Consider the following 17,214-nt stretch of genomic DNA (forward strand, 5'->3'; position numbering starts at 1 on the left):
GGCACAGCAGAGTAGGCACTAGCCCGTTTCTCCTGCTTGACCCTATTGAAAAATATGGTTTGCATGCTTATCCATGGGCCCTGGATCACGCGAGGTAACAGATGTAATGGGAGGACCCCTGTTTGAAGTAGAAAAAAATATTAGGTCACTTTTGAACCTTGTAGATAAAAGCAGCCATCTAGCTGAAAGAAGAATGAGCAGCAGCCTTTCTGAAGGATTTCATGCGACAAGGGAGAAACTGAGTGATCAATCACATCACAAAACAGACTCCTCTAGAGAAGTAGCAAATCTGAGGCAAGCTTTCTAGACGCCTGCACATGGAAAACAGAGTGAAGCTTTCTCTTTTCTTATGAGGTGGTCCCCTGTGTGACTGCAGTTGTCTTCTTGCAGTGTCCACAGCTTTTCCAGCTGAAGAGCTGTGAATTTCCATCAAATTGGCAAGCCCCAAATTTTACTATTGGCAGCTGACAAATCCTACATCAGCTCTGGAATTTCACTAGCATTTTACTGGATTTTCACCGACAGAGTCAGATGGGTACAGTCTGTGTGCTTCTGCTGATGTAAATTGTTTTATACTCGTTGACATTTGGAATAAAAACAATGCACCAGCAAACTCAGACAATGTGTAAAACTTGGCATGTCTGCAACATGGATAGCTCAGAAAGGTCTGACATGGCCGAATCCGCAGGCACTGATGGACAAGCCCAGAATTACTTTTAGAACGTTCTACAGACCAACAAGATCAACAATAGGCAAACACACTCTATAGGTGGTTTTTTTTTTAAATAGGGTGGCTGGAAGAGGAGGAAGCTCAGCCTACCAAAGACACACAGATAATCAGCTACATAAGAAAGCAGGATCCAACTTTTTTGCCTATTCTTAGGTATTAGATCATGTTAACTTTCCTACAGTAAATGCTGTACGCACATGATAACCAAAAAGAGATAGGACGAGGGTAGTCAATGGTGTCTCTTCCTAGCTTTAAGGCTGGACCACTATCCTGGCCAAGTCAATTAACCTAGGGTAGACTAGTCCACCCAGCTGTAAAATAAGACTAAAATATTGACCTTGATTTGCGCTCCATGGGGAGCAGACAAATACTCCCTAAGACAGGTATCACTGAGAGACCACTCTTGCCTTGACACGCCATTAAAAATAAGACAAAAGCTTTACATTTTACTTGGGAAAAAGTGAAGAAGGGAGAAAGAAACTTCATTTACCTTTGGATGGCCCTTCTCAAGTCACAGGATCTCAAACAATCCCAGCAAACACGCTCTGCTGCTCTGGGACATGATCTCACGCTGCGGAGTGCTCCCAAGCTCAGCCAGCCTGACATAAGCAATGGGAAAAAACCCAGAGCAGAAACAGAGCAGAGAGAGAGGGAGTGCCACGTATCTGCTCACTCTTCATGGTCCAAAACCACATTGTCTGACCTCTGACACGATACAGACTACGATCCCCGAGAAACTCTAAAAATCTTATTGCCCAGCAGAGACACTTTTTTGCAGCAACAAAGGCAGATGTGCTCTCTGATGACACAGACAAGCTCTTAGCCTTCAGGCAGTCAGGTGTATCGTTACTTAGTAAAGCAGCTTGTTCTCACCTCAGGGTCCAATTCATTTGCCAAAGAATTGCACAAGTGGCACTCTGTATTTGCAAAACACTTCCTCAGGTGGCCTATTTGACACCCAACAGCAGATGGTTTACTGTCCGTGCAGCAAATACGGTCATTTTGGGGTTCCAAGTGAGTCATGGCTCGGTCATACAGCAAGCAGCTGCATTCATTGTGGAAATGTTTCAAATGTTCTGCTTACGATACCTGGGTGCTCTCTCTCTAATTCTGCCTCCTCTCCTTCTGCTTCAGTGCCTTTACCTGGAGGTAAATACCAGAACCAGATATAACCAACCCACAAACTTTCCAGAGTTTCAATCTATTGGTATCCCAAATCATTCACATGCTGGAGGCCAAACCAGAAAGCTCCTCTATCTGCTAAGCTCTAGAGAGATGACTACATCCACCCCATTCCTGCAGGACTCTACAGTTTACCCACCGCAGTTCTTTAGTTGCCAAGGCATTTAGCATGGATAAGCCACATAGCTTATATGAGTTTAAACTGGCTCTGTTTGTTGGGGTGCCTTGCATACCTAAGTGCAACTGCGTATGTTTTCATACCTTGTACAGTTTGCTGCAGGATATGTTCAGAAGCTCGGCTAGGTTTTTTAAAGCCCTTTATGGCATATGACACCCTCCATTAGGCATGGTTTCAGAACTTGAATTCTATGCTTGCCTTCACGTTGAAGTGCAGTACAGTAAAGACCTTCCAGACCCTACAATGTTATGATTTTCATAGCACTTTGCATTGCAGTGTGATACATAGAAAGCTCACAGCCAAGAGAAAGCCAAGCAAGACAGACAGTAGGTTATCAGGTCTCTAGATGTACTGAACAACTGCAGTTCCTTCCACTGAATCAACGTGGCTCACAAATCTTCCCAAGATCAGGTTTTACCAAGGCTGCAGCTCTAACAGCCTCTCTTTGCTATATTTCAGATTGGTGTTCAATACCGATAGATTTATACAGCAGCCTAGAAACTGAAGCACAAGCAAATGCAGAATAGGTCAGCGTTATTGTCCTTGTTTGTGACCGAGATTTTTTCCAGTAGAAAACAAACTGGGATTGCAGTGCACATAACAAGCGTATTCCGGAGAGAGAGAGCATAAATGCAGAGTTTGCAGCTGATTTAGCACAGCTCAGGAAAGAATAAAAAAAACTGGGCTGCACAGCTTTGCCAAGTCACATTAGGTGAATCAGTGCCCTCATCTATCATGCCATGAGTCTGGCCATCTCACACGCAGCCTCAACCATCTCTCCTCTTAAGCTAGGAAAGAGTAAACTATCTCCTGTATAAAGCGCCACTAGCAATATTTATCCCACTGGCTATACTAAATAATGCTCGCAGAGGTCAATACAGCAAGACACAGACAAATACATCTTGGAACAAATGAAAGGTAGGGTTGGATGTTCATTTCTGGTATACCAGGCAGTATTAATTTTATTTCCAGGTTTCATAAACTTTTCAAAGCCAATTGTTTAAACCGATAGTCCTTAGGTTCTGGTTTTTTTCCCCTAATGTCAGGTTTTGCTCTATTTTAATACATCCTCTTTAATTTCCTTTACAGCTAAGTACTGGTCAGAAAAAAATGGCAGAAATTTCCCTTACACCAGCTGTTATAGGATCTAGTGCGGATTTTAAAACAGAATAGAGTTGCAGCCTGCATTCCAAAAAACCTCCAGTGAACCATGTGAAGAGCATTGTTTGGGAGCAACTGGAGAGATAACTGCACTCCTGATTTAACTCATTTATTATCCTCAGTGTACAAAACAAGTAGCTGCAGTAACATCATTATACTGAGAGTACTGAAAAGAACACAACACAAAATAGAAAGCTTAATCTACATTTCTGATACAAGCTGTTTAGCAGCTTCAGCTGTACAACTGTGGGAACTAGTGGTACAACTTTACAGAATCTGGCCCCATGAAAACTCATTTTTTGCACAGTGTGCAAACATGAAATGCAAAATAAATCATCTTGCACTAGGTAGGGCATTTGATTAAGATTAGTGAGCCCAAAAAACAGAGCTACCAACGGGCTCCGAGTTGTGCAGCCATGCCTCTTCCTATTCCTACTTTATTCAACGTCACTTAATTCCTCTTGGTTCTTCACACGTGTACATCAGTTCGCTCTGATGCTACAGTTCTGCTCACAGATTGTTATTTTTGAAAGGATTTTGGGGGAGGGTCAGACAAACAGAAATACAATCTTTTTTACTTTGTAACATAGTTGAGCTCCCACCAGACTGAGACCTCAAAGAAGTTGGTCCAGTACAAGCTACAATAAAGTACAGAAAGATGGTTCAGCAACCAAGAGAAAATGAAAACAAGTGACCAGTGAAGGTAGCTACACAGACCAGCCACATGCAAAATATTACGGCAGAACAGGCAGCTTAAGAGTGGCAACTTTTTCTCCTTATTTGCAGTTTCCCTTAACTTAAAGTAACTTACCAAGACTCAAATTATAGAGGCTGCCTTCTGTCCGGTTTGTTTTTCTGCACCCTGGCCTGAAAATTCAGAGCCTTAAAAGGAGACAGTTCAATCTACTTATTCAAGAGGTCTTCTCACTCCTGACTAGCCAAGCTCTGGCCATGAAGCCATCAGCCACAGCTCCAATGGTGGTGAATGCAGCTACAAGAAGTCTTTAAGGCTGCTGGAATCAGCCGACAGGCTTGGTGCAGGCCAACATAGGTCTGCATGAGACGGGGTTGACTTGCAGCATCAGAAATGCACAGACTGAAGGCAGTCTGAGAGTAATCAGGAAGTGTCTCAACAAAAAAACCAAACAGCCTACCCAGCATGGGGCAGAGGAGAAAGCACCATCATCCTCATGCATGCAGAAGAAGAAAGGAAGAAGACAGAGAGGGCTAACTTTTGTAGGTTTTTTTAGAATTAATTTTAAGAATTAATTATTTGTATGTTAGCATGATTTCATACCAACTTTAGAAACTGGGGCTCAGTATAGTAAAGCCCAAGGTGGGAAGAAGAAACCACGTTATGTACAAAGCTGCAGAGATGTTCTCCTTTCCCTGCTCACCTGTCCAACAAGCACCTTGCTTTTTTGTTTTGTGAACGTGGCCTCACAACACCTCACTACACTATGAAACTTCCCTACCACAGGCTGCTTTTGGGAAGGGCCAGGATAGAGCACTGGCCTGATGTCCAGCAGGCTAAAATAAATCCAAAAAGTAAGCTAGCGTAAATACTGAACGGAGTTAATCAGAAACCAGAATTTCCCATTTAGGTAAGATTTCTGAAATAAACACAAAATTGGATATACATTTCAAACTGGGGAAACCTAACAAGTCCAGAAAGGCCTGGGTCTCCCTGCAGGATGCAACTGCAAGGCAGCCAGCTATCAGTCTGCCTTTGAGCTGAGGAGCGGGAGAGCAGGAGCTGCCTGACCCGTCAAGGAACTCAACTTGTGGCCAGGGCTCTGAGGGCTCCTCAGCTCTCCGCTGCCACCAGCCTGTCAGGCAGACTGCCAAGGAGCTGGGCAGGAAGGAAACCAGGGAGGTTTCTAACAGAAAAAACATCCCGCTGGAAAATTTCTGACCCACTCTAATAATGGGCCTACTTTCAGAGTCAGTTGTGATGCTGGCAGAAGGTAGGGAGACCCACTGCATTTTCTGTTTAGTTATTGGCTTCCTATATAAATTTCTTTCTATACCAGACACACAGCATCGACTGAAGTAATCCTTAAGAAGGATGGTCATAAATCCCTTCAAACCTCTCCACAGCAAACAACATCGCTTTTCCCGAGAATGATGACAATCGTTAATTGGCGCTATTCAGAAGGTAACATTTTCTTTGGTAAGGTCTTTACTTCTTTAGGCAACCACATGTACTTTTGGCAGCGTCTCTAGACAAGCCTTGTTGGCAGCATACAGTGTATGCCTCGCTCGGAAAGATTGCATGAAAAAACAGCTCACTTTCCAGTTCCAATTCCAAGGCTTCGTAAACTTGGCAAGGCTGACAACATAATCTGGCTTGACTGCAGGAATAACTGATCCCTGATAGGTAGCATCCCACAAAGTGGCCTGAGCTGCCCATGCACACGCAGTTACTCTACAAAAGGAGACCTTCTTAGACTAACTCCCTGACTACTAACAGTTGACCGACCTACATACCGTTCATTGTTCAGGGTCATTCTTGGAGGGTCGAGGTTGGGGTTCTCCATGGACTCCATCTGAGGACAGCGTAGGAAGTAGTAGAGGGTGTGGAGAGCATCAGGGGACCAGGAGATGGGTTGCTGCTGCCGGGTTTGCCGAATGGGGCTCATTCCTGGGCGGATGGTGTTCAAGCACTGCATGTGGTGCATTGCTCGTGATACCAAATCACCTGCACGAAGAGAAAGAATGCAAAAGCATCTCTTTACTATTCATCCACAGTCCTCTTAAGTACACTTTTTGAACTAAATAAAATCTCTCGCAGTTAAGAGAAATGTCTTTTGTGTGCCCATATTCTTTTTCCTCCACAAAGGCATAAGCTGTCCTCAAGCTGCTACTTTGCAGGTTGTTGTGTAAGAAATTTAACTTTCTTTCAAATGACAAGTTTTAGTTAGAAAACATAGAATGAAACTTCTCTTAGTCACCATACATTCAGAACAACAGCTTTACAGGATTTTTCTGTCCTGTTTTAATGCTGGTTTTCTCCTCTTTCCAACCACGTATACCAGTTTCTCGCCCGCCTACAAAAACTACTGATCTCTTTGTAAAACAATGTCCACTGCCCAACCTGAGAAAATAGCTTTCACAAGGCAAAGCCAGTAACACCAGTACAAATACTTTACTCTCATCGCCGGCATCACCGTTTTATGTTATGAGATTGTTCCCATTTCTTTCAACTGGGTTATGACGTTCTACCCTCCCAGCCCAGGCACTTGTGACAAATTAATGATGCTATGTTCAATAGAGAAATCCCTTCTTTTAGGGGTCTGCTGCTCTCATTCTCACTCTAGCAGCAAGTTTCTCCAGACTAACAAGGCCTGACTCTCTTATTAAAAAGCCAATCTTTGTCATGCTGACTGTCACAAGCTGTGCCAGAAATTTGCCCCCGAGCCTTGTAAGAAGCTCAATCCAGGAGCTTTCCGGGCTGCTCAGTCCTCTTGGTCTTTGAACTCGAGCCAACCTACCTTTATGTCAGAGTACTGGTGGACTTGAGGAGGCCTGGAAGAAGGCGACCTGTATTACACAGTTTCTACTCAGAAAGGATTTTAAGACCGCAGATTTTTAAAAAGTTCACAGAGCAATGACCCCAAGACAGCAGCTATGCAGTCACATAAAGCTGGTCTTTGTGTAATAAGCTTGCTTTGGGCACACCCTGTTTACTCTCCTTTTGTTGTGGTGCATTACAAACTCTCAAGAGCTTTGCAATAAAGGCTTCAAGACACTACATCTTTGAGCAGTGTGACTACCATACCAGTGAGCTGAATGATTACTATAGATTACTATACATAGCTAGAATCTATTTTTTCCTTGGGAGAATCCTCTGTTGCTTTATGTTTTACAGTCCCCTAAAACTCTCACAGGAAACGTTACTCTATTGTGTCCTACAGTTACAATACTGGGAAAGGATGGAACTGAAATAGTCGCCCCATCGCAAAGCTGGTTCCTGAGAAAGCGCCCTGAGCTTAGCCGTTCAGGGCTAAGTTAGTCACACCTCCCTCTGAAATTCTTAGGAAGTTATTATTCATTCATTTATACCTAACAGGAATACACTGAATTTGCCAAACAACCTGCAGCTGAACCCATGGGGTTCTAATGTTACACAGGTTAGGGAGAAACCCCCACAAAGCTACCGTATGTCTAAACATGACAACATTATTAGTGGTTCAGATCGATGGAGCATTAAAAATCTCAGTTTGCAATGTAAAGCTGTGCCACTCATTTGTTGCACAGTACATTCAGTTCAAGGACCCACTTCAGAATGGAAAAACCTTCTAACATCTCTGCCTTTCCACTTCAGTAGCTCCTGACTCTCCAGGATCTAAACGTTTTACGAGAGTATCATGAATCCTCTAGCGCTGGTACTAACACAGAAGTCTGCGCAGTTATAGCAGAAATGCATCTGGAATTCAAATTTTCAGCTCAGAATAACGTTCCTTCTCCTTTGCACACTCACTCTCTCTATTTTTCTGGCAATGTGCAGCAACATTTATTTAAAAAAAAAAAATAGGCAACTGTATCAGGAGATCTATTCACTAGATGTAATGACCAAGTTGGCCAAAGCAGGGACAGAGGAAGAGAGAGAGGAAGCTGTATTCAATCTTAGGCCCATGCTACAAATGTTCTCTTGTGTTCCAGGATAAATAGAGGTGTGTTAAAGGAATTTGAAAACCTCAAATTAAGGCAGGTTGCAAAATAAATGGTGAAACCCACAAACTCCTTGCTGGCCCTGACATTCATTAGCATTCAGATGGTGGAGACTAAGAAAGTGATGCCAGCAGAAACGTTGCAAGGGAAAAGTAGACCGGGAAAACACAAATCATTTTTGTTTACTTTAAAGGGGCTTTGTGAGTAGTCTAGGAATGGAACATTTCATTTGGTTAGCATTAAAAAAGAAGGTTTTGAACAAGTTTTTGTTACCAAAGTGCTCTCAGATTTTTTTTTCCTCCACTTTTTGTTTTTCAAGTAACCAAAAAGCTTTTCCTTGAATATCCTGCACCCTTGACATTTCCACTGCACAAACACTAACAAAGAGAACCCTCTTCGCCATCCGAGGGAGGTGCCACTGCTGTGTTCCACAAACGTACAAGAAAGCCTCCAGAGGCATCTAGGCAAAAGCATCCATCTTCTGTTGGCACTAACACCACTAACTACCAAAACGCTAGAAAAGCCACATCTTATACATCTCCAAGGTGAATTAAATATAAAGTAGTCTAATGAAACAACCTGATTTTCATAAACAGCACCACGGGACAATTAAATCTTACACAACGTTAGCCAAATACTGCTCACACTGTCAACAATGGCAACACTCCCACTGACCTCAATAGCGGAGGGACTGGCTCTCTTGTTTCACTGAAAGAAACCCATGTTCGGTTACATCCGAAACTTACTCAGTTCAGAGATGCTTCCAACGCAAGTTGCCAACAGCGCCTGCTCTAAAGTTCGGAGTTCCAGCTGGGCGTAAGCATCAGCCCGTCCATCGCTGCACACAGAGCCATCGTTGTATGGGCTAAAGTAGGCAGGCAGGGACAGCACACCTGGGGATGAGAGCAAAGAACAGTCCTGATACAAGTAAAGTTACAGGAGCGGAAAAGCAAGTCTGTCTACTGATAGGAGCGATAGGGCACTTGAACACGTTTGCACCTTTCTTGGGGGACTTGAGGTCTTTTGAACAGTTCAAACAAAATCAAACAGTGCTGTAAATACCATTGGAACGGCTGAAACAGTGAAACTAGGCTCTAGGGAGTAAGGCTGGATGTTTCTACAGCCTTTAAAAACTAGAAACAAATTGCAGTTGAGATAAAACTACATGAAAAGCTTCAGTGAAGTCTCTACTATTGTTTATACAACAACTTGGCTGTGCACACACAGCTTGCTTTTGAACAGCTGTATGCAGATTGCTAGATATAAGGGCCTGATTTTTAGAGGTGTGGAAGATAATCTCAAGTCCATCTAGGGTAAATGGTAGCTGCAATCTTTGCAACTCTGAAAACAAACCCACGGGCTATGCCAGTTCTTTGAACCTGCATGCAGTTTCAAATGCGCAGACTGTGGTTTCTACATGTGTGAACCTTTGGGTATGCCAAACTACGCCCACGAGTTTTGAGGTTGACTGTATTTTCATCTCTATAAATGACCCCTCTATGAGAGAGAGAGATTAGAAAAATAATTACATTGCACACACGCATTTACCACACACACTCTCCTTCCATTTTATCTTCTTGCACACATGAGCATTAATGCACAGTAACTGAACAGAACGATGGATTTGCAAGCAGTTTTGTGTAGTTGTTATTGGGACCCCATCCTACTTTGCACATTTCCCCACAACTCATTTGCATTGTTGAAAAATTAGAGACCATTTGGGTGAAGTGGTTGGGAATGGTAGCTGAGAGTGGGAGTGCTACAAAAAACTTGACATTCCGTTTCACATTAAGATGCAGGCAGTCTCTAAAAGGGGCAGTCATTCACCTCCCGCAATCATCTTTTTCACCCGTTATCTTTGGTCGAGCATGCTGCAGCCGCAATGCAAGTCAGTGCAACGTAGAGATCCAAAAAAATATTGCCTCCCCTGCTTTCCTCCCAGAAATCCAGTAATTGAATAGTTTCTCTTCAAATTAGTGAGCTGAATTTTGTTGCCCTTTGGCCACGTGATTGCTCTGTGCGGCACAGAGGGAAAGGTGGGAACGTGACCTCTAGAGCTGATGTGAGGTGGGGAGCGTGGATGTGTGAGGCTGGGGTGGGAGAGCGGACCTGCCTCCTCCGGTGGCACCCTGGGGTAGATCTGATGAAACACAGCGTGACACTGCATCCACAGTGCAGGTGGACTCTGAAAAGCCTTCTGCAGTCCACTCAGCCAGTGTTCCTGTACCCTTGTTGCTACCTATTTTCAGTTGTGTTCAGTTGCTACCATATTTTTAATTACGGATCTATCCCGCAATTCCAGTAGCACACCCTAGCCCAAATTTTCCGTGATTTCAGGCGAGGACACTTGTAGCCACGACTGCCTGTGCTCTTACCCTGCTGCATCCTGTATTCTTGATTTTTGAACTTTGATGCATGCACAGCCATACCAATATATTTCAGCTTAGACCCACATTTCCTTCCCACCCTCACCTTCTGACCCCGGTTCAGTCTTGGATGTGGAGATACTTTACTCCTATTGCAGTGACCTCCTGTCACATAGGTGCTGTGTATTCTTGTCAAACAAAACCCTGCCAGCTGAACGGCAGTGCATTGTGCAAGAGCTTTGTTTCTTTGTCTTGATGTTTTCTTTTGAAATTTTATGCTGAATTGATCTCTCCTACCCTTTTCACATCCTCTTTGCATCCTGCTTGGTGGTAAAGCCAAAGGCTGCATCAAAAACTTCCTGGATATTTTGAGGATAAGGGAATGATTTATCCTGTTGTGCTTCTTCACTGTACATCACTGTTAGTTAATGGAGAAAACTCTGCCAATGCCCTCTGTAACCTGAATAATTAGGAAGTCGAGGCTTTAAGAGCTAACAGAAGCGATGCATGCAAACTAGAAGAGCTTGCTTTAAATACACTGTAGCCTCCTATACAGAGCCTAAGCCACTTCCTTTTCCATGTTAAAGCTATGAAAGGATGTTTTAAAGACATATGGATTGAATTTATGGCAGAGGGAGAATGAAAATAAACTGATTTGTCAAAAGTTTCAAATAGAGGCATATAATTCTACAGAGGCGAAAACAGAAACTGGAAGTTACATTACTAAGCCAGGCAGAGGAAAAAAGAATGGGGCACATTTTCTCTGCCAGCCAGTTTCAGTTGGTTCTGTTTTCTAACAAGGAATTAAAAATAAAGATTTGTAGAATGATTTAAGTTGGCTCACAAATGAAACAACGTTTTCTCAGTCTTTCAGTTAACACTTTGCCAGGTGCTGTGGGTAAGAGGAAACAGGGATGATTTATTTACTTTCGGAAAAATTACTCAGACAAGATAGTTGCGGACAAGATTTATGTTCTCATCTGCCTTGGTACAGCTGAGGAATATCCTCTATGTACGAGAGAGAAATAAGGAAGTTACAGAGACTCTGGCCACGTGCCAAAGCCCGATGATGCCACTGGGGATTTTCCCTGGGATGGCAGTGGGGTATGAATCAGGCCCTCATTACGTAAGATTCCGCAAAGGCTCCCCACGTCTGGCAGGTCTCGATAGGTATGAGCAGGCCTGGGAATGAGAAAACACACCTCTCGACACTGCTTTTGAGGCAGACGGAGAGCAGTGACCAAATGGGCAGCAAAGTAGAAACGCACCCCACAATTATTACGTCTTGCAGCACGCTAATCATGATTTCCTCTTCGATATGTTTCCAGTAACTGCGCGGAGTTGGAAAAGCATCTTCTTCACTCTTCAGATCAGAAATTCAGGCACAAGGACATCTGCAGTCAAGCTTTGCCCACTGGTATTATAATTAGGAACAGGACTTAACCTTTATTACCAATTAAAAACATGTTGTTTGATAACAGAGACAACTGCATTGTGATGACTGCTTGTACCCCAAATGGTGATACTTGCTCTCCTCCCATCCAAATCAAGAAATTTGCAGTCAAAACGTGTTATAATGGTATAAACCGTAGGGGCAATTTCTATTTCTATTTGGCATCCACATTTCTCTATTTTTATATTTGTGGCAACACTGGTTTTAATCATGGCTAGCTAAATAAGCAAAACTGTAATTGAAATAAATCAATTCATGTCAAAACACTCTCTCTCTGTTTGAAATCACGTTAAAACTGCCGATTTATTTCCTGACATTCAAGAACGTGTTTTCTCCACAAAACAACAACGTGAAACAGCACGTAATTACCGTGCAGGAACGAACCATTCAGGCATGCACACCACTGTTTTTACAGTATTTTCTCTGATGTGGGCTACATTGTGCTTCCTACACATCCCTGACTGCATCCTGGCATTCTGGTCACGATTTTTTTTTTTTTAATTAACCAAGATTTTAAGTATGGGATCCAAGCCCAGGTGAAGTTAGTGAGAGCCTATTAATGTGAGCGTGGCTTAGATCAAACCTCAAGAGCACGAGGAGCTAAGAAGTCACCTCTCTAGAATGGCTGGGGGCAACATCCTGTAGCAGCCCAATTGAAAGCACATTTGCAGCGCTGAGATTAAGGCACGGCTGGCTAACAATTTGTTTCTGACATAGCCATAGAAATAGAAACAGCAAATAAAAACAAAGGCATATTTATTCTACCTCAGTTAATATACGAAACCTGTTCACGGGCTCTTGCTGCCAATGATCTTAAAAGGCAGTCACGACTGGGTAAAATTCCAGTTCCCAATTGAAAGCACATTTGCAGCGCTGAGATTAAGGCACGGCTGGCTAACAATTTGTTTCTGATATTTCCATAGCCTTTGAAATAGCAGCTGGAAATAAAGGCATATTTATTCTACCTCAGTTAATATACGAAACCTGTTCACGGGCTCTTGCTGCCAATGATCTTAAAAGGCAGTCACGACTGGGTAAAATTCCAGTTAAGCAGTTCCTTAGACTCAAATGATTCTCCTTGCCTAAAGATTTTGAAATTGTTGTCTGTAATTTGATGCTTTTTAATAGCAACTGAAAATGTTTCCACAATCTGAGCTAGGTCCAGGGAAAAGTCTGTTCACGCTCTTGGACATCTTTCTGCTTTAAGAGGTGCAGTAGTTCTGCTGAGAGCTTTGGCTATAGCGTGATTGCTCCCATGAGCAGGGCTGTGCCATCGGTCCAGTCCTCAAGCAAGGCAACTTCTGTAAGGAACTCTGGGTCCATCTCTGAATGTCCCGTGGTGATTCAGAGGCTGGCATCAAGTTCTGCTCTTTTGATTTCAACATACAAGCAAATGCAGACTTTTATCTGAATTTTATTTTAAGATTTGAATGTTTAAAAACCTTATTTCAAATAATTTTTAAAGTACCCACGTTACCTTCACGCTTCATGCTGTTTGCATGTTACATTCATGAAAAAGGACTAGCCATCATTTTTACCTCGCTGTAAAGATTTTCTCTGTGCTTTCTCTACTTTAATCTAAATCCTTCATGTTGGGAGACAACTTCCTAGTGATTAACTCATCAGCCATTTGATGACTTTCAAACACTTACATGATGTCTGGGGGTTAAGATGGGGCCACTCACAAGTGGCAAAGGGCCAAGGAGACTTGTCTGGAAAGCACTCCAATTCTGCTGTCTGGGATTCCTCATGGAAATTGCCCAGGATACTAACTCCCTTATTTCAGAAATGCACTGGCTGTATTCATGACAGGTTAGGCAAAAAATCAGAAATATAATTAGGACAGGGGTATACACCGTAAACTACTGACACAGAAAAAATGCCTTTTTTGGTTTTGGGGGTTTTTTTGATAAACGTAGTAAAGTCTATGAGACAATACAATGTGTATTGATTTCTCCCTTTGGCCAGAATAATAACAGGTTCTCTGGGCAAGGATTCTCTCTGTGTATTGTGTTTGCATTGCACCTAAAACAGTGGCCATCATTACTGAACACTACCATAACACAAATTAGCACAACAGGAAAAAAGTATCTATTTGGCAAAACCAAGCAGAAATGAAAGCCCTCAGAAAAATCAGGATCATCTGTATACGTTAGAAATTGTTTCTAAAAGCCCCTGATACCACAGAAAGCCACATATGTGAAATCAGAACTGCTGTGAGTATGCTACAAAAATGCATTAGGAAACCAAGTAAGAAAAAATGGTCTTGGTCTCCAGCATCAGCATACTTTTGCGATGTTTGGCTTGTGATAAATTCCGTAAGAAACATTCTGCGAGGTGAGAACGCTAGCTGATCCCAGTGAACTCAGCTGTGATTTGGAAGGCCAAAATTTTGAAGGCAGATGGTGATGACCTGACGATGCTGAAGTGAACAGCCAAATTCCACTGATTTCAATGGACCCAGTAAAAACCTCATCCAATTGCAATTGCAGTTCCCACATTGGAATTTGGCCGTGACATCAGGATAGCTGTCACCTTGCACAAAGTCCTGTAATTCTTCATGGCAAGGAGCATTCAAGGCTCTCCTTGTTTTTTGTTTCCCATTCTACCAAGCAACACAATGCCATGCAGTTCCCTCTTGCCAATCAATTCAGAGTACAGAGCACCACCTAGAATTAACGCCAATTCCTGGAGCTCTGTTTTCTTCTTGCCGAACTACCACTGCTAGAAAAGTTTAACTCTCCTTTATTTTATGAAATGAGACAGAATCGTTCTGACAGAATATAAACAAACGCTCCCTATCCCCCCAAAAAACAGGCAACCAAAGTGTTCCTGATATAACTCACTCAAATCTAAACACATCAGGCTCTATAATCAACTACAGTCATACTATAGATTGTGAGAAAGACTTATGATCGGGAAACAATGCATATAATTGCTAACATACAGGAAAACAACGTGGCTTCTGCTATAAAGCAGGCAGGCATCTCTTTCAGTTTGTCTCTGTCAGCAGTTCGAAAAATCAATCACAATTGCTTGTATCTGCATCCACATTAAACAGTAATTCTGTAATTGAAAACAGGAGGAAAAGCAGAAGAGGGAAGAGCTTCAAGCAGAGAGAGAAGGTCTTTTAAACCTTCTGCAAGCGCTCAGCTGAATCTCTCCATGGAAGAGCTGCTGTCCTAATCGGACACTTTTGGACAGATCTGTCTGATTGACACAGCCCTCACATGGGCTCCCCGGTCTTGGTCTAACTGCTCACAGAGACAATGTCCCCTTCAAATTAACAAAATGCAGTTTGCCTAGACTTCAGGAATGTTACCAGAGATGTGTTACCTTAAAGCATGCAGTCTGGTCCTTCACGTAGCTCAAAGTCAACAGGCATTGCTTGACCGAAGTATCAAGATACCCCAAAACAGAGTTTTAAAGCACTCTCAGAATCCACTACCTCTTTTCTGGGGTGCAGGTCACTGCAGCACCTCGTGTTCCAAAAGCAGGTGAAAGCAGCGGAGCTCACAGCTTCTGCAGTGAGATGCGAGCTGTAACACTACCCTTCTGGATGCACTGCCACAGAAAGAGCAGAAGCCTACTGACAGTCGCTACAAATACTTAAATGCCTCCTTACTCCTAGGTAACTAACTGTGCCCTGTCTTCATCCCGCACGTGCCAACATTCGACATACTTTGCCTCACTTTTGCTATGAAAATGGTGGAATTGGGCTGGAAGTTGGAGGGGAAAAGGTAAGAAGTATCTATAAGAACTATCATATTTGAATTGAGCTGTGATATACAGGATTGCCAATGACTATAAATGTGGGAGAAAGGCCTGGCTTTACTAGCCAGCAACTACTGAGATATTAATGCCTCTTCCATATCCCTGTGGTCTTCTGGACAGCCACTAACCTGGCTTGGCCCCAAGTGCTTAATTGAACAGAAGCACAACGGAACATATCCTTGGCTTATATTTTAATGACTGCCAAAAAACATAGCAAATTTTATCTTTAGCAGCAGCAGCATACTTTGCGAGGTAAAAGGTATCAGTGCTTTTATGAGATGGTGATTGTCCTCATTTCCATTTCCTAGATGGAGAAACAGAGACAAAAGGACGAGAAGCAACTACCAAGCTCACGCATCAGAACCAGCTCTTTGCGAAGTCCAGATATCCCAGTTCAGAATCCCTGTGCCATTAGACCTCGCCTGTATGAAACTGGCCAACACGGAGCCATTGATCTCACAACCTGGATCCAGAGATTTGAAATAAATGGCATGACTGCGAGGCTTTAGTCTAGGTTCGTAGAATTATGCTACCTATTTTGTATGTCATAATAAAAGAACTTTGGGAATATGATCTGTAAATATAAACTGTAAACGCTTCCTAGTACTATGACTACAACTACTTTTGAAAAGGAGCGTGTGTGCCAGCATGTCAACAAGTACATCCCTAAAACTAGGCTGACCCATTACAATTTTGCACATGTGGCTTTCCAGGCATTGGATCTTCTACACAGGGTCTGAGGACAGGCGAAGACCCGCACTGGACTGTAATGTTAGGTTGAGAGATAAAACCACCTACGTTTCTAGGACTCTTATTTTCAGGATCCAGTAAGGCATGTTAAAGAGAGAACCCCGTATTGGGCTATAAATATCAATGAAAAAACAGAGAGAAAGTTTTATGAGGCATAGTATAAATAGATTATGAACACTGTGAAAGAAATACAAAACCAGAATCCTGTGCCAAATGAACGTAGTCCAACAGGCAGAAGACCTACCATTAACCAGTTGTATAAACTCCAACCAGTTTACTCAATCTCAGTGTCCCAGTTCACTTATCTGGAAAATGGGGATACTGCTTCATTCCTGCTAAGGGTAGTCTGAGAGAAGCAGTGTTCTTGCTTCATTTCTCATTCTCATCTTACTCCTTCATGCTACTCAACACCTCAGCAGTGTCCCCATTTCCTGTATGTGTCAACAGCACATTTTGTGTCCCTTAGCAACAGCCCACCTTTCATTTACACAGCCCGTTTTACCTTCAACGTTCCCAAAGCTCTCTGAGAGACAGCTACTTCTGAGATGAAAGGATGCAATATTGTGACAATGTATAGTTCCACCTCAATGGGGCTTATGATACAAGAAGAGAAGCTTTACCCAATTGAGGGGGTTAAGAAAGGCAAAATGGATTTAAGCCTAATAGAGATTCTGACATGGATACAATTATCGGGACAGTTGTTCTGACAAACAGCAAAAATACCGTAAGAAATTATAAAGAAGAAACAAACAAACAAGCAGAAATATATACACACACACCAGAAACAACATATGAAAGCTAAAAAAACGCCCTTATTTTTAAAAAAAGAGAGAGAGAGATGACAGGTAAACAATGGCAACTCCAGAAACACCGAGCCCTTTCGTAGCATTACTGTGGGGATTAGAAAGCTTAGGAAGAAGAGGTTTATGTCACCTTCTCCATTCCC

The 17,214-nt window shown here is 42.7% G+C and overlaps 1 protein-coding gene across 1 annotated transcript in view; it reads right to left on the reverse strand.

Moving 5' to 3' along the window:
* Nucleotides 1–17,214, reverse strand: part of ABTB2 (ankyrin repeat and BTB domain containing 2) — a 135,635-nt gene that overhangs the window by 41,637 nt on the left and 76,784 nt on the right. Inside the window, exons 2-3 of the mRNA XM_009286623.2 lie at nucleotides 8,672–8,818; nucleotides 5,742–5,952 (exon numbers count right to left, since the gene is read on the reverse strand). Coding sequence (XP_009284898.1) covers nucleotides 5,742–5,952; nucleotides 8,672–8,818 — 358 coding nt within the window. The remainder of the gene's footprint in view (nucleotides 1–5,741; nucleotides 5,953–8,671; nucleotides 8,819–17,214) is intronic.

Source organism: Aptenodytes forsteri, unplaced genomic scaffold (genome assembly GCF_000699145.1).
Source record: "Aptenodytes forsteri isolate BGI_AS27 unplaced genomic scaffold, ASM69914v1 Scaffold252, whole genome shotgun sequence".
Lineage (NCBI taxonomy): Eukaryota > Metazoa > Chordata > Aves > Sphenisciformes > Spheniscidae > Aptenodytes > Aptenodytes forsteri.